The 23,269-nt window shown below is 37.8% G+C and overlaps 1 protein-coding gene across 5 annotated transcripts in view; it reads right to left on the bottom strand.

Moving 5' to 3' along the window:
* Positions 1-23,269, bottom strand: part of MTHFD2L (methylenetetrahydrofolate dehydrogenase (NADP+ dependent) 2 like) — a 146,725-nt gene that overhangs the window by 110,090 nt on the left and 13,366 nt on the right. For all 5 annotated transcript variants that reach the window (XM_044945784.1, XM_044945786.1, XM_006059643.4 and 2 more), the window contains 2 exons: positions 17,398-17,582; positions 16,662-16,784 (listed from right to left, as the gene is read on the bottom strand). In XM_044945784.1, the coding sequence (XP_044801719.1) occupies positions 16,662-16,784; positions 17,398-17,582 (308 nt within the window). The remainder of the gene's footprint in view (positions 1-16,661; positions 16,785-17,397; positions 17,583-23,269) is intronic.

Here is a 23,269-nt window from a genome sequence, read left to right on the forward strand (position 1 = left end):
GTTAGCAAAGTAGTATCTCTGCTTTTCAATATGCTATCTAGGTTGGTCATCTAGGTTATCTAGGTTTCTTTCCAAGGAGTAAGCATGTTTTAATTTCATGGCTGCAATCACCATCTGCAGTGATTTAGGAGCCCCAAAAAATAATGTCTGACACTGTTTCTACTCTAGTTCAAAAAGCCATTATTTCTCCTGTGAATTCTTGTAACAGCCAATTCTCTAGCTAATTGTTTCTATATTTGCATCCATATAATCTGTTCTCAAAATAGCAGAGGTTTTATTTTTGAAATGCATGTTTGATCACACCACTCTTCTCCTCAAAACCCTGTTGTTCTTGCTATTCCTCTAACATATCAGGCATCTCCTAGCTTGGTTATTGCTCCTCTGTCTGCCTGGAGGCTTTACCAAAAAAAACTGTCAATTTGGCTAAATCCTTCTCTTTTTTCAAGTCTTTGTTTAAATTCCACATTCTCAGTAATAGTATTCTGACCACGTTATTTCAACATTAGGTTCCATGTCTAATAATGTTGAAGTTGTTTACATTGGACCAAATTTCTCAAGGAAAACAACTATAAACATTGGGAAAATACATTAAAAAAGAACTATCAAAGATGTACTGTACAGTACAGAAAATAAAGCCAATATTTTGTAATAACTGTAAATGAAGCATAAAATTTTTAAACATTTTCAAAAAACACAACTCTCTGAAAGCACTGGAGAGTTACTTGAAACAGATTTGGAAGAGAATGGACATCTGAAGGAAATGTCACTGGAAGAGTTTCCCATTTAAGAGTTTTTTCTAGGAAAAATTTGGATAAAAATCTGTGGTATTTCTTGCTTAAGGAATCAAAGGACAAAATTTGGGGCTACTACAGAAGTTGGAAATTGAAGGGACATATCTATCCAGGAAAAGAGAAAACCACAGAGGGGAGAGTCAAATTGTGTCTATAATTTCTTCCCAAAACTCTGACTGACCCCTGGACAATACACATAAGAGGCAAACCCCAAGAAGCCCATCTAATGCTAAGAGAACTAAACAGAATGCATCTGCGGCTCAACAAGGGCAAAGCAAAGCCTTAAGTCTTCAATGTGACAGGCATTCACACACACACACACACACACACACACACACACACACACACTTTTACAGCAAACATTATACTTAATAATGAAATATAGACTCTTTCCCCAAGATCAGAAGGTGGCAAAAGTGTCCACACCCACCATTTCTAATTCAATATTTTATTGGAGATCCTAGCTGGTATAATAAGAGAAGCAAAATTTAAAAAAGAAGTTTAAAGATCAGAAAGGATGATGTAAAACTCTCTCACCACAGATGGTTGTTTATATAAAATATTGTAAAGAATATGCATGACAACAAAAGAACAAATAAATTTAGCAAGATCACAGAATATAAAGTCAATATCCAGAAAAATAAATTGCATTTCTGTATACAAGAAACAACTAAAATAAGAAATTTTAAAACTTCTGTTTACAATAACTCAGATCAGAAAATACTTAGGAATAAATTTTAAAATTTAGGGCATGATTTTTATAATGAAAACTATACAATGTTGCTGACGGATGACCTAAATAAGTGGAAGATGTACTGTATTCAGGAGTCCTGATGGCTCATATGGTAAAGAATCTGCCTGCAATGCAGGAGACTCAGGTTCCATTCCTGGGAAGATCCCCTGGAGAAGGGAACGGTTACCCACTTATATGTTGGAAGACTCAATAATATTAAGATGTCAGTTCTTCAATTTGATCTATTGATTCAACGTAATTGCAAACACAACCCGGTGAGGTTTTTTTGTAGAAGTTGACAAACTGATTCTAAAATATATAGGGCTATGCAAAGGACTTAGGACATCCAAAGAAATCTTAAAAATGAACAAAAAGGACTTAGGATACCTGACTTTAAGACTTGCTACAAAGCTACACAATAATCAGCACAGAGTGGGGCTGGTATGAAAGTGAAAGTGTTAGTCGCTCAGTTGTGTCCAACTCTCTTTGACCCCATGAACTGTAGCCCACCAGGCTCCTCTGTCCATGGGATTTTCCAGGCAAGAATGCCTGAGTGGGTAGCTGGTATAGGGATAGACAAATAGATCAATGAAACAGAATAGAGAGCCCAACTTTAGATGGACATTTACACAGTCATTTGACTATTTACAAAGTTGCCAAAAGCAATTTAATGAGAGAAGGAAAGAATTTTCAACAAATAACACTTGAATAATTTGACAATCATATAGGGAACAACAACAACAAAGAGATACAATCTTTACTTCATTCTGTGAAGGAGAAAATTTGCCACATCAAAATGTGTCTCTTTGACATGAGGATTACATTTTATCTCCCCCTTTAAATTCTTTGGCTGCCTAAAGAATTTAGATAAAGGAGTTGTTCCCAGAACAGAGGTACAGAGGTATTACTAGAAATATCTGCAAAGAATATGGGCTAGGAGTTCTGGGGGAACTCTAGGCAGGGCCTAGAAATCAGAGTCCACCATGTGTCCCATTGTCTCTGCGTAGCCCAGCAAACATTTGCTTACTAAACATTTGCTTTTCTGTCTTCAGGTGAATCGCTTTCCTCTCCTCTGAAGTCCCAAACCTAACGGCCAAGAGAAACTGGGGAATGTAAGGAAACGTGCATGTTTGGAGTATTTTATTTGTCTGCGCAAAAAAAAAAAAAAAAAAAAAAACACAGATCTAAACTAGGGGTTGACAGATTTAAAATAATGTCAGAAGACATGGGCTGGGAAAGGCTCTCTGAGGCAGTGGTATTTAAGCTAAGACCTGAAAGCTGGAAAAGAATTCAGCCCTGGTACATTTGATAACCAATGTAGTAAAGAGATCAGAGGCTCAATGAAGTCCAATTCAAATAATAAAATGTGCATTATCCTAACATGTCCTCTGTACAATAAATACTTCAAAATAAAAATATAACATCCCAAGTACCCCCTGAACATCCTGATCCTCTTTACTATGCTCTACCTTTTCTTTTTTCCCATAGCATATAAACTTCTAAAAAATATACAGTAATTACTTATTATGTTTATTTTTTTATTGTCTATCTGCCCTACTACTCCACAAAGGTAGAAATTTCTGTCTTTTTTTTTCACTGATGTATTCCTAGCACAAATAACAGTACCTGAAAATTTGTTAAATAAATAACTACAACTACCTTTGATTTATAAATGAAGATATTGAGACAAATGAGTGGTAAACTGGAAACAATTAGAATAGACTACCACAAGGAAAAGGTGCCTGATTCTCCTGCAATCTCTGATATCCATCTTTTACAAATACAATGAAAAAAAAATCAAAAGTAGCTTTCACTAAAATCTTGATTTATCAATAGCTGCATCTACATTATTAGATATTTGGCATTTTTACACTCTCCAATATAAATTTAATGTGTAAAAGAATCATATTTCTTTGTTTTTCATTTATTTCTTCCTTTCAGGACTTGAAAAATAAGAAATCTCAGGTAAAGCTTTCTGCAGATATGTTAAAGTCCACACTCTGAACAAGTGTGGACAAGACCCCTGGAAATTCACTCATTTATTCACTCAACAAATATTTATAGATTTACAATATTGAAATGATTATTGAGTGTCTAACATGTGCCTACCATTGTTCTAAAGTGAAAAGTGAAAGTGTTAGTCTTTTAGTCATGTCCTACTCTTGCAACCCCATGGACTGTAGCCTGGCAGACTCCTCTGTCCATGGAATTCTCCAGGCAAGAATACTGGAGTGGGTTGCCATGTCCTTCTCCAGGGGATCTTTCTAGCCCAGGGATCAAACTGGGTCTCCTGCATTGTTGGCAGATTCCTTACCAACTGAGCCACCAGGGAAGCTCAGCACTGTTCTAAGGGTTTAGAATATATAAGTGAATCAAACAAACAAAACTCTTATCCTCTGGAGCTCACATTTTAGTCAATGATTTAGCTGTAGCCTCTTAATGAGCTGGGCTTCCCTAGTGGTGGCTCAGATGGTAAATAATCTGCCTGCAATGCAGGAAATCTGGTTTTGATCCCTGGGTCAGGAAGATCCCCTGGAGAAGGAAATGGCAACCCACTCCAGTATCCTGGCCTGGAGATTCCATGGACAGAGAAGCCCGGTGGGGTTACAGTCCATGGGATCACAAAGGATCCGACATGACAGAGTGACTAACACACTTTCACACTCTTGATGAGTTAATTATTTTCCCGGAGTAAATACAGTTTTGGAAGCTGTGTTCATGGTTCTCAAACCAATACATAATATTATTTAAGTTACACCCTCTGGGTTCTACGTCAATGTTTCAAGACACAAAATACGTATCAGGTGCTTACCTCTTGCCCAATATCATTTAAGAATTGTTGGATCATCAAGCAGTGACAAGACAAAAAGGCAATGGGAAGTGACTCGAGTCTCACTGTATTACTCCACCCCTAAATCTGAGAAGACAGCAGAACTTGGAGGCGGAGTGGATGCCCAGAAAGGGGTGGATCTGGCTCTCCACCCTTTCTTAGCCTCTTTCTCCTATAGCCACAGAAACTAGGCAGACATTCCTAGGCAGGCTGATTTCACAGGCTCTTTAAAAAGTTAATGAAGTGGGAACCTACACATCACGCAAAGGTTTGACCTTTATAAGTTTCTTGAGTGATGTGAAGAGTAGATGGAGATCCAAAGATTGCATTATTCTTCAGAAGTGGTGTTGAAGACACCCTGGTTTTCTAAACCCTTGGATTTCTAGACACTATATACTTCTGTCAAATACATTGTACTGAACTTGAAGCTATGTCTTTTCCACAGAGGAAACAGTCTGATAACAGAGCATATCTATTCTAATGAACTCCTTTAACACAAAAGGGAAAAGAAGAGATACTGTGTTTCAGGGACTTCCTTGCAAAGTTTTTAAGGACAGTGTGTCTCAAATTGTTTTCTAACCACCCCTTTTCCCTAGTGACTATCACAGAATCATATATAGGTTGGATTCTAGGTAAATATTTTTTTGAACTGGAAAAAGAACAAAGAGGGTCTGAGAGAAATCATTTAAACACTTCTCTTTAAAGAATTCTACAAAGAAATATCCAGACATTTCAAAGGGTCTTTTGATTTTGGTGAATTCCTTATCAAAGCTGAAAGCACTCAAAAATAGTTAAGGACATTATGACGGAGGAAAGAGAAAAATATGAAAAAAGAAGCAATGATTGTTGTTCTAAGAAATTCCAGACTGTGAAGATACTTTGAGAAGTAAATAATCTCAAGTTACATGATATAGTCTGTTTATGATAGCAACTGCTCAAAAAGACATAATTATATAGACCTGAGGGACTAAAATAACTCTTGGGATGGTTTCCCTTTGGAAATAAATAGGAAGAAACACATATGGCTACAGGGACCAACCAATCCCACTGATATATAAAGCACATCAAAGTGATTTACTCAGCTTTCTCTATAAACCATTAAACAAAACACACACACACACACACACACACACACACAGTTTGCTTAACGCTGCCATCATGTGGTTATCATGAGCCAGAGCAGGAGAATTTTCCATTTTGTTCCCCTGTGCTGTGCTGTGCTGTGCTGTGCTTAGTTGTTGAGTTGTATTTGACTCTGCAACCCCATGGACTGCAGTCCATTAGGCTCCTCTGTCCGTGGGGATTCTCCAGGCAAGAATACTGAAGTGGGTTGCCATGCCTTCCTCTGGGGAATCTTTCCAAGCCAGGGATCAAACCCAGGTCTCCCTCATTGCAGGCAGATTCTTTACCAGCTGAGCTACCAGGGAAGCCCTTTGTTCCCCTAACTGCCCCTCATACAAATTCTCTGAAAAAAGTCTTACCTATAAGAAAAAATTTTTAAGTAGATGAGTGATTTGCAGTGATGACTTTGTTTCTTGGGCTTCCCTTGTGACTCAGCTGGTAAAGAATCCATCTGCAATTCAGGAGACCTGGGTTTGATCCCTGGATTGGGAAGATCCCCTGGTGAAGGGAAAGGTTACCCACTCTGGTATTCTAGCCTAGAGGATTCCATAGACTGGATAGTCCATGGGGTCGCAAAGAGTCGGACATGAACGAATGATTTTCACTTGTTTCTATGTTAACACTAAATCATGTCAGAAAGGATTTGAACAAACTATTGTTTAAAATCTGGCCCTTTTTCTTTGCATAAACCTTAAATGCATAAATTTTTGAATAACTTGTGACACAATATCAATATTGGTCCAAGCATAATCCAGTTTTAAATAATTAACTAGTTATTTTCATAGTAAGCTAGGCATATGCAAATTTGCCACCCCAAACAAAAGTTATGGACTTGACAAAATCTATATTTAATCATATATTTCATCCATTAACCACCCCATTTCCTGCTCCAATCTTAGGTAAACTTCATCCCACATCCTGATCTTATCATTCCCTTGACTTCCTTTCCATAAGAGTTCTATTGTATCCATTTGTATTCCTAATAGATTTGTTTTTTAAAATAATTTTATTTAAAAATATTTGAATATAGTAGACTGCATATATTTAAAGTACATAATTTGATAGGCTTTCACATATGTATATATTTGTAAAACCATTACCACAATCAAGATGATGAACATATATATATACCACTCTGGAAAGTTTCTACAGGCCCCCTTTCCTCATCTCGTTCTCTCTCCCCTTCCCACCCCCTAACCCCCAACTACTTTGTAAACACTTGCTATGGGCTGAATTGTGTCCCCTCAAAATTCGTGTGTTGAATCCCTGACCCTTAATGTAAATGATATGTAATTAGGTTTATATGAAGTCATCAGAGTGGGGCCCTCATGATGGGATTAATGCCCTTACAGGAAGAGACGTCAGTTTCTGGTTCAAGATGGTAGAGTTGAAGGACGTGTGCTCGTCTCCTCCTGCAAGAGCACCAAAATCCTAACTAGCTGTTGAACAACCATCAACAGGAGCACACTGGAACCCACCAAAAAAAGATGTCCCGCATCCAATGACAAAGAAGCCACAGTAAGACGGTAGGAGGGGCACACTCACGATAAAAAATATTCCCACATCCGCTGGCGGGGGGATGACCCACAAACTGAAGAACAATAATACCAAAGAAGTCCTCCCACTGTTGTGAAGGTTATGAATCCCACATCAGGCTTCCCAGCTGGGGATCCAACAAAGGGACTGGGAATCCCCAGGGATCTGAATCTGATCTTCCTGACCCAGGGCTCAAATCTGTTTCTTGTGGTTTCTGCATTGGCAGGCAGATATTAACATAACCACTCCAGCTTTCTTTTGATCTACCTTAGTATAGCGTATCTTTTCCATCTTTTTTTCTTTTAACCTCGCTAGGCTTTTATATGTAAACTATATTCCTTGTAGGTACCATATAGTTGGATCTTGTTTTTTATTCAATTTGACAGCCTCTGACATCTAACTGGATTATTTACATTACATTTATGTGATTAAATCTATCATCTAGCTATGTGTTTTCATTGTTCCCCCATTTTCTTTCTTCCTTTAGAATAACTTGAACATTTTAATGATTGGATAGTATCTCTTTGACTAGCTTTATTAGCTCTAACTCTTTGTTTTGTTTTGTTTCAGCAGTTGCTTATGGCCTTATAGTATATAACTATAACTTATTTCAGTCTACTTTCGAGTGACATTTATCACTTTACATATAGCGTAAGAATCTAACAATAAAGTTTTATCATTTCTTCCTTTCTGACTTTTGTACTATTGCTGTTATGTGTGTTACAAACCACACATTACATTGTTTTTATTTTGGGATAAATGCCAATTATATTCTAAAATGATTTGAAAAACAATTTAAGAAAAATATCATAAATACTTACTCATGTGGCTACCAATTCCAGTGTTCTTCATTCCATTGATAATATACATATTGTATCATTTCTTTCTGCCTGAAGGACTTCCTTTAACAAGTTTTACATTGTGGGTATGCACGTGATTGTTTTCACCTCTATCTGGACTCTACTGTCTCTACATTTCTAAAAATGCTTTTTTTGCCTTTAGTTTTTAAAGATGTTTTCACTATAGATCTCATGATTGATAGTTATTTCTTTCTTTCAGTACTTTAAAGATTAAGATGTTCCATTGTCTTCTTGCTTACATTATTTCTGAGAAGTCTGCTATTTCCTTCTTTTTGTTCCTCTGTATGTAATGTGACTCCCCATCCCCTTGACACTTTCAACATTATTTTTAATCACACTGGATTTGAAGAATTTCATTTTGGTGTTTTTGGTATAGTTGTCTTCCTATTACATGGGCTGAGAGTTTGTTGAGCTTCTTAGATCTGTGTTTATATAGTTTTTTTTTTTTTATCATATTTGTGTTTCTGTGTGTGTGTGTGCTTTAATCTGAAACTCCAATCCATTATGAAAGAATACTTATTTCTTATTCATGTAAGCCTCTGCCAAGAGTCCCACCTTCTGAGACTTCCCTGGTGGTTCAGTGGTTAAGACTTCCAATGCAGGGGGTGCAAGTTCAATCCCTGTTTGGGGAGCTAAGATCCCACTTGTATTGTGACCAAAAAAAACAAAACATAAAACAGAAGCAACATTGTAACAAATTCAATACAGACTTTTAAAAAATGGCCCACATTAAAAAAAAAAAAAGAATCCCACTTCCTTTATTCTCATAATTGGCAATCATCTTTAACACCTAGATTTCATGATCACTGCAACAAAAATGGCTGTGGCTGTGGGAGGCCACATAGCTTCTAAATATCTCAGTCCAGAAGTGACTCAAAAAAGTCACTTATCCTCACAGTCCAGTAACCGAAACTCACATAGCCCCAATCTAATTGCTAGGAGAAGCTGGGAAATGTAAGGAAATGTGTGGCTGTTTGGCACACTTCAAAAGCAGATCTAACACAGGAATTGATAGAACTAAAGTAATTTCAGAAGGTGTAGGCTGAGAAAGGCTCTCTGAACCAGTAGAATTTAAGCTAAGACTTGAAAGTCAGAAAGAAGTCAGCCCCGGTATGTTTGAAAGATAACCAATGTAGTAAAGAAGTCCAAGGCTAAAGCCCTATTCAAGAAATAAAATGTACATTATCCTAGCATGTCCTTCGTATAAGAAATACTATCGCTATAGGAAGCTTTCAAGGATTTGCGGCATAAGAGGCTCACCAAATACTGATCGGTAACAGAAATTAATAAATACACTACTCAGATATAGAAGAATATGCAGAAGGATGAAACTTCAATGACATACATACACTAAAAACAGTAGCTATGAAGCTACAGGGTTAATTTATTTCAGCAATAACAGTCACTAAGAGTCCACCATGAGGCAAGGTGGAATAATATTGTTGACTGCAATTTCCCCTACTTTGGTGGAACTGATAACTAATAATCTAGTAGAAGAAACATATTACTAAAAAGCAATGAAATATTCTATGTGGAATTGTTTTTCCCCACAAAGAAAAGGAGAGAAAGCTACAACAAAGGTGATTTCTAATTTAGAAACTATTTAGAAATAAGCAGGAAAAAGCTCTACAAAAATGGAGAAGTCCAGAGTGATAAAAATTTCTCACTCTGGTCAAGAACATTAAAAATAGAGCAGTAAGTATTCTGCATACATAAATTCCATAATCTCTCAAGAAAAACAACTATAGTAAGACCATTTCTCTTTTTTTTCCCCCTCCAAATGAAGAATCAAGGTTTAGACAAATACATATATCTACATTCACTAATTAGGTCAACATCCACATTTATATGCCTACTAATTACTACAGAAATTTATCTTTGTTAAATCTACACTGTGAATGCTAACTCTTCTTACTCACCCTTTCCATTTTCAATCCTTTAATCCTGTATTTCATTCTAATTTCTCTATTCAATCCTTTTACATAAATTGGAAGATGTTGATCCTCAAAGGCATCAAACTAGATAACTGAAGGGAAATATTTGAAGAACTACTTTAGAAAAAGATAGATAAGATACAAAAATTTTCCCACTCTACTTATAATTTTCTAACCAGAAATAGATGAGAAGTAGATTTCCTAGAAAGCAAGAAAATACAAAAAGGTGAGTAAGCATCTCCCTTGGTGCTTGACTTAACTCAGTTGTAAGACTGTGATTATGACTGAAAGAATGCTATAACTGGATATCTAGTACTTCTCTGCTACTCATATGCTGTAGCATATGAGTGAAATCTATGTAGCATATGAAACCTTAACAAGTTTCGTTTCCTTAACTATAAACCATGGATCAAAAAAATGTACTTACCGGTAAAGGTCCTTGTGAGTGTTAAATGATTTACATATATAAAGCACTTAACAACAATGCCTGGCAATATTAAATGGAAAAAATTTGCCATTACTAATACTAGTAATAGTTGTCATGGAACAATAGTTGTAAAATAACACATTAAAATTTAATTGAGTGATTGCTGTTTCCTGGGCTTCCCAGGTGGCTCAGTGGTAAAGAATCTGCCTGCCAATGCAGGATATGCAAAAGATGCAGATTTGATCCCTGGGTCAGGAAGATCTCCTGGAGTAGGAAATGGCAACCAACTCCAGTATGCTCACCTGGAAAATTCCATGGGCAGAGGAGCCTGGCAGGCTATAGTCCATTGGGCCACAAAGAGTCAGGCACAACTGACACAGGACATACACCCACTGTTTTCTAAACTTATATCTGAATTGCTGTTGTTCAGTTACTCAGTTGGGTTTGACTCTTTGCGACCCCACACACTGCAGCATGCCAGGCTTTCTTGTCCTTTACTATCTCTCGAAGTTTGCTCAAATTCATGTACATTGAGTCAGTGATGCCATTCAACTGTCTCATCCTCTGTCACCTCCTTCTTATGCCTTCAATCTTTCCCAGCATCAGGGTCTTTTCCAATGAGTCAGCTCTTTGCATCAGCCGGCCAAAGTATTGGAGCTTCAGTCCTTCCAATGAATACTCAAGGTTGATTTCCTTGAGGATTCACTGGTTTTATCTCCTTGCTGTCCAAGAGACACTCAAGAGTCTTTTCCAGCACCACAGTTTGAAAGCATCAATTCTTCGGCACTCAACCTTCTTTATGGCCAACTCTCACATCCCTACATGACCACTGGAAAAAGCTTTGACTATACAGACTTTTGTCGGCAAAGTGATATCCCTGCTTTTTAACACATTGTCTAGGTTTGTCACAGCTTTTCTTCCCAGGAGCAAGCATCTTTTATTTCATGACTGCAGTCACCATCCGCAGTGATTTTGGAGCACAAGAAAATAAAGTCTGTCACTGTTCCCACCTTTTCCCCTTCTGTTTGCCATAAAGCAATGGGACTAGATGCCATGATCTTAGTTTTTTGAATGTTGAATTTTAAGCCAGCTTTTTCACTCTCCTCTTCCACCCTAATCAAGAGGTTCTTTAGTTTCTCTTCACTTTCTTCCATTAGGTGGTATTATTTGCTTATCTGAGGTTGTTGATATATCTCCTGGAAATCTTGATTCCAGCTTGTGATTCATTCAGCCAAGCAGTTTGCATGATGTACTCCGCATATAAATTAAATAACTAGAGTGAAAATATATGGCCTTGTCATACTCCTTTCCCAATTTTGAACCAATCAGTTGTTCCATGTCTGGTTCTGACTGCTGCTTCTTGACCCACACACAGGTTTCTCAGGAGACAAGTTGGTCTGGTAGTCCCATCTCTAAGAAGTTTCCAGTTTGTTGTGATCCACATAATCAAGGGCTTTAGCATAGTCAATGAAGTAGAAGTAGATGTTTGTCTGGAACTCCCTTCCTTTCTCCATGTCCAACAGTATTTAAGGTGAGAGCTAAAACCATTTTGGAGAGTCACTCAGTTTTCCTGAGTCTCTCCCAAGTACACAAGTTACTAAACTTCTCTTTGTTTTTCTCTTGTTAATCTATCTCAGGTCAAATTAATTCCTAGACCAGACAGAAGAAACAAGAAGGGAAAATGTCATCTTCCTTGAAAACCTACATCAAAAGATTGATGAATTAATTTAAATACTTTATAACACATTGTTTAAGGTAATTGCATTGTGTTATGGTTTCCTGGGCTTGCCTTGTGGCTCAGCTGGTAAAGAATCAGCCTGCAATGTGGGAGATCTGGGTTTGATCCCTGGGTTGGGAAGATCCCCTGGAGAGGGGAACAGCTACTCACTCCAGTATTCTTGCCTGGAGAATTCCAGTTTATTCTGCTAAACAACAAATTTTGTGTACCAGTATAATGTACATTAAGTCGATAAGTAATATAGCTGAGTCTTCTCACCTGCAATATGAAGAAGATAATGCCTACCCATAAGGCTATTTTGAGGAGTAAATAAAATCATCCCTATAAAAGAATACTTGCCACATAGTAAGCACACATTACTCACGAGCTAACACTGACAAGTTGGTGAGGGTGGTAACATAATAGTAAAGGTATGAGGGACCTGTGAGCCTGGGTTCACATCCCAGCTCAATTACCAGCTCTGTGACCTTAGAGGAAGTTACATAACTTCTCTGTACTTCAAATTCATCATTAGTAAAATGTACATAATAATAGCTCCCCATCTGCATTGGGAAATTGTGAGGATCCAATGAATCAATAAATGTAAAGAATATAATAATGCTTATAATAAAGGCTTAATTTTAATCAGTGTTATTTTGTATGTTATTGGCTCTTCAGCAAGGTAGAAGACTGCCCTTTCTCAAAGCATCCAGATAAGTGTTATCACCATATCCCTTTGGCTCTTGCTTCTCAGTTTCTTTTTTTTAATTAATTTATTTATTTTAATTGGAGGCTAATTACTTTACAATATTGTAGTGGTTTTTGCCAAACATTGACATGAATCAGCCATGGGTGTACATGTGTTCCCCATCCTGAACCCCTCCTCCCACCTCCCTCCCCTTCCCATCCCTCAGGGTCGTCCCAGTGCACGGGCTTTGAGTGCCCCGTTTCATGCATTGAACTTGGACTGGTGATTTATTTCACATATGGTAATATACATATTTCAATGCTATTCTCTCAAATCATCCCACCCTCGCCTTCTCCCACAGAGTCCAAAAGTGTGTTCTTTGTATCTGTGTCTCTGTTGCTGTCTTGCATATAGGGTCATCATTACCATCTTTCTAAATTCTACTTATATGCATTAATATACTGTATTGGTGTTTTTCTTTCTGACTTACTTCACTCTGTATAATAGGCTGCAGTTTAATCCACCTCATTAGAACTGCTTTAAATGTGTTCTTTTTAATATTTAATATTAAATAGTTAATATTTAATAGTAATATTCCATTGTGTATATGTACCACAACTTTCTTATCCATTCATCTGCCGATGGACATCTAGGTTGCTTCCATGTCCTAGCTACTGTAAACAGTGCTTTGATGAACACTGGGGTACACGTGTTTCTTTCAATTCCGGTTTCCTCGTTGGGTATGCCCAGCCGTGGGATTGCTGGGTCTTATGGCAGTTTTATTTCCAGTTTTTTAAGGAATCTCCACACTGTTCTCCATAGTGGCTATACTAGTTTGCATTCCCATCAACAGTTTAAGAGGGTTCCCTTTTCTCTGCGCCATCTCCAGCATTTATTGTTTGTAGACTTTTTGATAGCAGCCATTCTGACCAGCATGAGATGGTACCTCATTGTGGTTTTGATTTCCATTTCTCTGAGAATGAGTGATGTTGAGCATCTTTTCATGTCTTTGTTAGCCATCTGTATGTCTTCTTTGGAGAAATGTCTGTTTAGTTCTTTGGCCCATTTTTTGACTGGGTCGTTTATTTTTCTGGTATTGAGCTGCATGAGCTGCTTGTATATTTCTAAAATGAACATTTCTAAAAGGTACTCTATTTTAGTACAAGCAGATCACCATTGCCATCTAGTGGCAAATTGCTAGCAAATTCAATAAGGAATATTGCCCATAAAGGGGTAAATTTTCTACAGATGTGAATTTAATTCTTTAAGACAAACTAGATATTTGGAAATTTGTGATACATTTTCTATAACAATCTGAATTGGATACAAATATAAGTGGGGGAAATTTAAAAACTGAAAACCACAAGAACGTTGCTTGGCAAATACAGCAGTACCAAAAAAATAAAAAGATTCTTATTTTGCATGAGCCAAACAACTGGGTTTAAACTCAATGCCAAAAAAATTTTGGAGAGACTTGTGATGTTAATATACCCCTGACATTTTCTAGGCCCTAATCGTCTATGATATCACATGAGTTTGCTGTATGTGTTGAATTCCTTTTGTAGTTATAAAAGTATGGGATAAATCACTATGCTAAATCTATAGTATTATCTGTCAGAAGCATTTTTCTTAAGGGCAAACGTTAATAACTTCTAAGATCTGTTCCAACTTTTTGATATTTTAAATGCAGCCATATAAGAGGAAAAGAATTAGAAATGTGAATCTGGAGTGTAATTTAAACAGCACAAATGTTATAACATATAGCTAGGATATTAAATTATATTATTAGATAAGTTAAAATACTAGTACCATACAAAGAACACAGACAACTGCATCATTCAGCTTTACTTTCTGCAAGTCAAAACCTATAAAATAATTCAAAACTGCACAAAAGTACTATAATCTATAATATTCAGGCTACTCCTTGCTTTGCTCATTGAAAAATGCATGAATTTCAGAGCTATAATTCAGTCAAATGACACCTGTCTTCCAACAACACAGTTCAAATTTTAGTTATCACGGTGTCTTAACTGTGAGTAATTATATAAGAGCTGCCAACCCTCAGACAGTAAAGAAACTGCCTGCAATGCAGGAGACTCAGGTTCAAACCCTGGGTCAGGAAGATCCCCTGGAGAAGGGAATGGCAACCCACTTCTGTATGATGGAATTCCTAGGTAGCGCTAGTGGTAAAGAACCTGTCAGCCAAAGAGATGCATTAAGAGATGCAGATTTGATCCCTGGGTCAGGAGGATTCTCTGGAAGAGGGAATGGCAACCCACTCCAGTATTCTTGCCTGGAGGGTCCTCTGGACAGAAGAACCTGGAGGGCTACAGTCCACAGGACTGAAAAGAGTCAGACATGACTGAAGCGATTTGGCATGCATGCATGCATGCCGACTCTTTGGTCCAAATATCACTATGTAAGTAACAGATGAAGTCTGTGAATGCTTGGTCACTGTACATATGTTACTCAATTCAAACATAGATAGCAAATCATATTGCCTCCTTGGGTTTCAGGGATAAATTCACTGACATTTCATAAAAGTACATAATCAAAAGAGGGAATTAGCCCATAAAGATGAAAGTTCAACAAAGAAATAAACATGATGATGCTGGAAGTGAAAATTAGATGTGAATAGAAGATCTGAAGATGGCAACAGCAAAGCAAAGATAAAAGAGACCTAGGCTAGCAAGAAGGTGAGGGCCATGAATGTAAAAGAGAAGGTAAAGTCGCTTCCGTAGGATTTTAATGGACTGTAAATGGGTTGGTTGATTAAGAAACAGGAAAAGACCCTAGAAGCTGATACCATGTCCTTTGGAATGATGCAGCTGTGAAGCCAAAGGAACTTAGTCATCGCAAACGGATCAAAATAAATGAGGAACAAAAAGGATGACAACGCCCAGAGGAAGTGACACCAGAATCAAACCTCACACTAAAGAAATTCTCAGAGATATTTCATGACTTTGAAAGGACAAAGGACAAAATGGAAGTTAATCCAAATTTAAAAAGAATTTGACAATTTAATTCACCAAGGCATAGAAAAAATGCTTGCTCCATATAAGTTATATGATGAGAAGAAAGCAAGTAACTCTTCAAACTCCTCTTGATAAGATTTTGGCAATGAAATAAAGTACTTTAATGCTCAATGTTTCTAATGTTTAAATTACAGTATACTGGATAAATATTAGTTTCATTATTTTTTGCATCTGCTTCGGTTCAGTTCAGACGCTCAGTCATGTCCAACTTTTTGCGACCCCATGGACTGCAACACACCAGGTCTCCCTGTCCATCACCAACTCCCAGAGTTTACTCAAACTCATCTCCATTGAGTTGGTGATGCCATCCAACCATCTCATCCTCTGTCCTCCCCTTCTCCTCCCGCCCTCAATCTTTCCCAGCATCAGGGTCTTTTCCAGTGAGTCAGGTCTTCGCATCAGGTGGCCAAAGTATTGGAGTTTCAGCTTCAACATCAGTCCTTCCAATGAACACTCAGGATTGATCTCCTTTAGGATGGACTAGTTGGATCTCCTTGCAGTCCAGGGGACTCTCAAGAGTCTTCTCCAACACCACAGTTCAAAAGCATCAATTCTTTGGTGCTCAGCTTTCTTTATAGTCCAACTCTCACATCCATACATGACTACTGGAAAAACCATAGCTTTCATCTCCTTACACATTTATAAACCATGGTAATGTTTTGAGAAAACATTTTAAAGGTCACAGAACAATTATTATTTTCCTATTGATTTGTTAAGCTCTTTTGCCCAGTTTCAACTTAGTCATTTTCATGGTCTCGCATTATTGTGCAAAACAAGAACCGCATGTATTATTGCCAAAGCCTAAAGTTTTCTTTCACAATTTTCAGTCATGATAAGCATGTCATTCAGAAATTGCCACCTTGAATGCTACTGTAATAGCTAGTCCCTTTCTGAACCTATTTTATAAATGACTTGTGGTGTCATGAAATAATGTTGAAAGATGTCCTTGCCCCTAACCAAATTAGATACACAGAAGAGCATTATGTACCTGGCAGTGGCAACTGAACTAATATACCACTGACTCTTGGGTCCGTGTTCAATTGATCAGTTATATCCAACAGTTCTTCCTGAGAAACATCCTTAGGTTTTAGAATGATCTCACTACAGATACCTGAAAGAAAAACAAGTACAGAAAGTCACTTGACTAACAATGATGTGTTTTTTCATTAATGGTGTCTTACACAGTGTTTGATTGGTTCCCTCTGTTCTTGTCCCACTGAAAGAAAAGGCCTTTCTACAAAAGTGATGTTCAAAGCACCATCAGGAGGGAACTTTTAAATGGTACAGATGTTTTCTTATGATTCACATGCATTCATTGGCCCAGTATCCCATGCGACAAATTGCACTTATTTGTGATGAGCTACTGTTAGTGGATTGAGGAGAGTGAAAATACCAATACCACCACCACCACCACAGCCATGAACTAGCCAGGTTAATGTGATTAAAAAAAAACACAAACAAACAGGCCCTTTAAATGTAACAAGTTGCTTTCATGTTTCCCAATAGGATCAGAAATCACACTAAGTTGATTTAAAGAAATTTGAAGAAAAAAAAGAGTAAGAAATGAATGTGAATGTTGGGACCTAAATAATCTACAGAATGGCAGTAAATAATAATAACACATATTATTCAAATAGCATTTAGTCGACAGTTATCATTCATAGTTATCACACTAAAACCAGAAAAGGTTATCTAGTAACAAGTACAGCTAAAATGCTCCCCACCTACAGCGGCGGCGGCTTTAATCTTCCTCCTGACATACGTGTGGCTTGCTGGGTTATCACCCACTAATATGATACTGAGGTGAGGCCTTCTGTTCCCAAGGGAAACCCAAGAGTCCACGCCATGTTGGATTTCTTTCTGGATTTGTTTGGCCATTTCAGTTCCTGAGATAATAATTGCATCATATCTGTGGAAAACAAACAAAAAACAAATATACTACTAAAAAGGCAGTAAGGACTATCCAGCCACATCAATTTAAAGTACAAGAGTGAACAAAACGTCTATGATCCCCTAAGCGAGCACCAAACTTTGATTTTTTTGATATATTTGACCCTCATTCTTCAGGTTCAGAAATGCATTCATAACTTTTAAAAACTAGTCCAACTCTGCTTTTCAGTTCTGCATTATGATCTGTCTATAGTATACATTTCTTCATCACTTTCACCTGTATGTTTTTTAATTATTGAATCACATACTCAAGACCTAGAATATTGGTTCTATTAAAAGCTCTGCTTTTTTTTTTTTTTTCCAGAAAAGACAGATCAGCACAGTCGAGTTAAAACTGGCCCCTATCTCCAAAGCCCCAGACAAGTTGTATATACCTGGCCCCATAGCCTTTTGACCCAGAGGCAAAGTCAGTTCACTCTTAATAGTACATCCAGTACAAAATCCTGAAGTCATGAGCTCTATACTACACAGCTGCTCTCATTTACTCCAAGAAAAATTGTGTTCCACAGCTCTCGGACTCTGTGACAACAGCTGCCAGTACTGCCATACTTGTCATTGATGGGGATCAGGTCAGGAAGCAAATGGCTGTTTCCTCTTCTTCCCACACCACCACCCCAGCCACCCTGATCACACCAAGGCATTATTTCTAACAGAAAAAAAACGCACAAAACATTACTTCATGGCAGTTTATATAAGTGCTTAAGAAGGTAAAGCATGCTAGACTTTGATAGATGACATAAATTTATCTCTGGAAAGGCACAAAAATGGATGCATTATGGGAAGGCTTTACTGCTCTCCATGATCTCAAATTTAAAAGTGGTGAATTAATATTGTTCCTACTATATGCAGGAGACATAAGAGAAGCGGGTTCAAACCCTGGGTCAGAAAGATCTCCTGGAGGAGGGCATGGCAATCCACTCCAGTGGAGAATCCCATGGACAGAGGAGCCTGATGGGCTATGGTCCCTAGGGTCACAAAGAGTCGGACACGACTGAAGCGACTTAGCATGCATGCACACACTACTGCATGTTTAGTTTTTAAAGGTATTAGATAAAATAAAAAATAGTTCCATCTGGTGCCCCCGTCCTTTCACTATCAAAAGCTCTGGTGAAAGCATGATCTATAGCGCATGAATATTATACAAAACACTAAATGCAGGTCAATGAATATTATGCAGGAGGAGAAATGGAGGAAAGAAAAACCTTTACCAACTTAATTTTTTCAATCACCTGTACAACTTTTATGTTCTAATTAGAGCAGGCATCATGAATATCAGCCAGCACAAACAAAATGAAATCTGTCACGCCTTCCAAATAAGTCAGCTCCCCTTTCTGACAGGTTGGTATACACACACGCAGAACCAGATCAAGAATACCCTATTTCAACCTGGCACCAGTGGTCTACAGGGTTCATCCAGGTTCATGCAATTTTGATGTCAACAATATTCTGCTAAGAAGTGATCCTGAAATACAGTCTATGGATACATACATCAAAATTGCCCGGGAAGCTTACTGAACTTGCAATTTCTGGACGCGCCCCCCCACCTCCACCACACCCATGATTCAAGACCTCTGGGGGAGAAGAGACAGCCTGGCAATCTGCACATCTAACAGGCTTTCACAGGTATTCTTATGCATGATCATGTTTGAAAACCACTTCTTTAATTCAACACGAAAGTGTATTTTAATAATCATGTGTCTGCTAAGTCGTTTCAGTCGTATCTGACTCTTTGCAACCCTATGGAGCCCTCCAGGCTCCTCTGTCTGTGTGATTCTCCCGGCAAGAATACAGGAGAGGGTTTCCATGCCCTCCTCCAGGGGATCTTCCTGACCCAGGGATCTTACATCTCCTGTACTGGCAGGTGGGTTCTTAACCACTAGCACCAGATTCTTAACCTGGGAAGCCCCAATAATAATCATAACCATGGGTAAACAAGTAACTGGTTTTGGTATCAGGGTGAAACTGCCCTCACAGAATGAGTTAGAAAGTATCCATCCCTCTTCACATTTCCAAAAGAGTTTGTGTAGAATTGGTTTTATTTCTCCCTTAAATGTTTGGTGGAATTCACTTGTGAAGCTGTCCGGCCCTGGGCTTTCTTTGTGGCAAGGTTTAAAACTACAAATTTAAATTATTTAATACAGAGGGCTCTTTAGGTTATCTATCATTTCTTGAGTGACCTTTTGTAGTTTGTATCTTTGTACATTCTAATAATTGGTATTAATACATAATTATTAGACTTAAATAAGGTAAAAAATAAAATACATTCACTTTTGAGTTTAAATTTTATTTTTCAGGATTAAGAAACAAACTTTTTTCATTATTTACTTTGAATTCCTGATGCTCATTTGTTATTGATTCATTTAAGTGGACTTTTAATACTAAGGGCCTTCCCAGGTAGCCCAATGGTAAAGAATCTGCCTGATAATGCAGGAGATGCAAGAAATATGGATTTGATCCCTGAGTTGAGAAGATCCCCTGGAAAAGGAAACCAGCAACCCAGTCTGGTATTCTTGCCTGGAAAATTCCATGGACAGAGGAACCTGGTGTGCTACGGTCCATGGGATTGCAAAGAGTCAGATATAACTGAGCACGCATACACACACACACACACACATTAATACTGAAAGAACAAGGACCTCCTATATTAATAAGTACTAAGGGCCTGCAGATATGGCAAACAATTTCAACATGATTCATTTATAAGAGGTAGAAAAAAATAAAATAAAATAAATAAATGATAAATAAAATAAGAAGTAGTAAAAAAAAAAAATACTCTCCAAAAATTAAGTTGTGTCAACAATATTCAGATAGGCAAAATAGTCTGCTTTAGAAATGAGTTTATCTGCTAACATACATCTGAAGTCACTTCTTTAAAAGTGACTTTTTTTTTTAATTTTATTTTTAAACTTTACATAATTGTATTAGTTTTGCCAAATATCAAAATGAATCCACCACAGGTATACATGTGTTCCTTTTAAAGAAGTGACTTCAGATGTAAAGAACATACATTTGTATTTTAAAATATAAAACCATCTGAGCTCCATGTTGCATTTTAACAGCATATGAATAGCAATGCAGCTGCTTACATGTTTTATTAGCCAATTCTCTGTTAAAAACAGTGATTTATTCATAGATTATTGTCAAACTGGCAACACTGGACATAATTCAGGATAATTACAGCCTAGAAACTACAAAACTGTGTGACCTTGAGAATGTCAGCGATGATAATGGCATAAACTGATTCCTGACTTCCAAAAAGACAATCTATTTGCAGATTAAACTTGATTGTACCTTTTCTGTTCGAGGCTGAGGTGACAGGGCTTAACTTTACATGATAGCACTGATGTGCTAAATTGGCCTGCTAATTACAGCTGACATGGTTTAGCCTGGCCTAGCTGGTGTTTACGGGTAAACACCCATATGATTGCTACCCAATTATGAAGAGGGACTTAGAGCATTTTCAGTCGTAGCTGGTCCATCCCACTGATTTCCCCAGTCACTGGGGAGGCTGAGCAAGCCTGGCTCTGTGGGAGACACAATTTAAGGATAAATGAAGCAACCCTGAATTAGTGGAGGGCCAATGCAAGATGCCTGCATCAGTCTACCTGCTAGAAGTACTGGTAAACACACACATTAAGCTCATATAGACCTCAGTGCATAAAGAAATTAGATTTTTTTAAAACATGCATATTGTTGAAAACTTTTAAATATCAGCAACAACTCAAATGTTCAGCCATAGAAGCACGCAGCTCCTAAGAATTCACCTTCAGATCTCGATCGCTGCCAGTCCATTCTCCACACTGCAGCCAGAGCAATTTTCCAAAAGGAAACATGCCAGCTCCCTTGTTAAAACTGGACTATATACCCATTGAGAAAATTAATTTAATAAATAAATATTGAAAACTGCTTATATGCCAGGCACTATTCTATGCACCAGGAATACAAATAATAGTGCACAAAACAAATCACTCACTTTCACAGAAACTATATTTGTAGTTGAAGAAGACATAAGCAAAATTTTAAAGCAAATATTTAATATATTATGTGTGAGAAATAGAAAGAAAAGGCATTTGTGGAGGCCAGAATTACCATTTTCCTTAAGAAGGTTAAAGTGTCACTTCTCTGATTAATTGGGTAACACCTGATTGTAAACGAAGAAGTGAAGGAATATGTTTTGTGGTTACCTGGAGAAAAGAATTTAGGCTAAGGGAAGTACATAGCAAGTACAAAGGACTTTAAGCTGGAGCATGCCTGGTATGTTTGATGAATAGCAACGAGGCCAGTGGCTGCAGTGGAAAGAACAAATGAATGGGTGAGAACAGGATGTAAAGTCAGAGGAGTGTGACCTCAGATCACATTGTACTCCAGGCCTTTGGAAAGACGCTGGCTGTTACTGTGAGAAAGCAGGCATTTGAAGATTTGAGGAGTGCCATGACCTGATTTTAATTATTCAGTGATAACTGGTTAAAATGTGGAGACTCTATAGGAGGAAGCAGGGAAGTGAGGACACCAGTGAAGAGGCTAGTGTGGAATCTCAGGCAAGAGATGATGGTGGCTTGGACGTGGGTGGAGCAGGCAGTCAAGGTGCTGAGAGTAGTCTGATTCTGAATCTATTTTGAGGGTGGAGCCACTGGGATTTACTGAGATTGAATATAGGGTGTAAAGAAAACAGAAGTCAAACATGACTCCAAAATTTTTGACCTGAAATGCTGAGGGAAAGGGAATTTTAATTCAAATCCAAATGTTCTGTAGCTGACATGCCTCTGCATGAGCTTTCTTCAGCCTCATGGTGCTGCCCAAGTCCCACAGTACACACAGCTGCATTTCAACTTACCGCTTGTGCTGGTTTCTCATTTCTGGGCCTTCACATACACTATTCCTTTGACCTAAAACACTCTTCATCCTCCTTCTCACTTCTCTAACATCCCTACCAAATCTGCTCCTCATTCATTCCCACACAGTCCTCAAGCCTCAGCTTGGAAGGCAATCTGGGAAATGTCCCCTGACACCTTCAAACTGGGGATCTGCCTCTGCTAAGAGTGCCCACAGCACCCAGCTCTTACCCTCATGTAGACTCTTCAATCCTTATTAAAATTACTGTCTCCCTCACAACACTGTAAGCTGTGTAGCACAGGAAGCTTATATTTACTACTGTGTTTATAAAATATCTGTGGGATTATCAGAATAAAATTGTTTATTGTATTACAGTTTTTTGGAGTTAATATGTAGCCACTGAAAATAACTATAAAAATAGCAATATGTTAAAATGTTTGCATAAAATTAAGTGAAGAATTAAATGAAAAATATGCCAAAGCCTTTGACTGTGTGGATCACAATAAACTGTGGAAAATTATGAAAGAGATGGGAATACTAGACCACCTGACTTGCCTCTTGAGAAGCCTATATGTAGGTCAGGAAGCAACAGTTAGAACTGGATATGGAACAACATACTGGTTCCAAATAGGAAAAGGGGTACATCAAGGTTGTATATTATCACCCTGCTTATTTAACTTATATGCAGAGCACATCATGAGAAACGCTGGGCTGGAGGAAGCACAAGCTGGAATCAAGATTGCCGGGAGAAATATCAATAACCTCAGATATACAGATGACACCACCCTTATGGCAGAAAGTGAAGAAGACCTA

Source organism: Bubalus bubalis, chromosome 7, assembly GCF_019923935.1.
Source record: "Bubalus bubalis isolate 160015118507 breed Murrah chromosome 7, NDDB_SH_1, whole genome shotgun sequence".
In the NCBI taxonomy this organism is placed as follows: domain Eukaryota; kingdom Metazoa; phylum Chordata; class Mammalia; order Artiodactyla; family Bovidae; genus Bubalus; species Bubalus bubalis.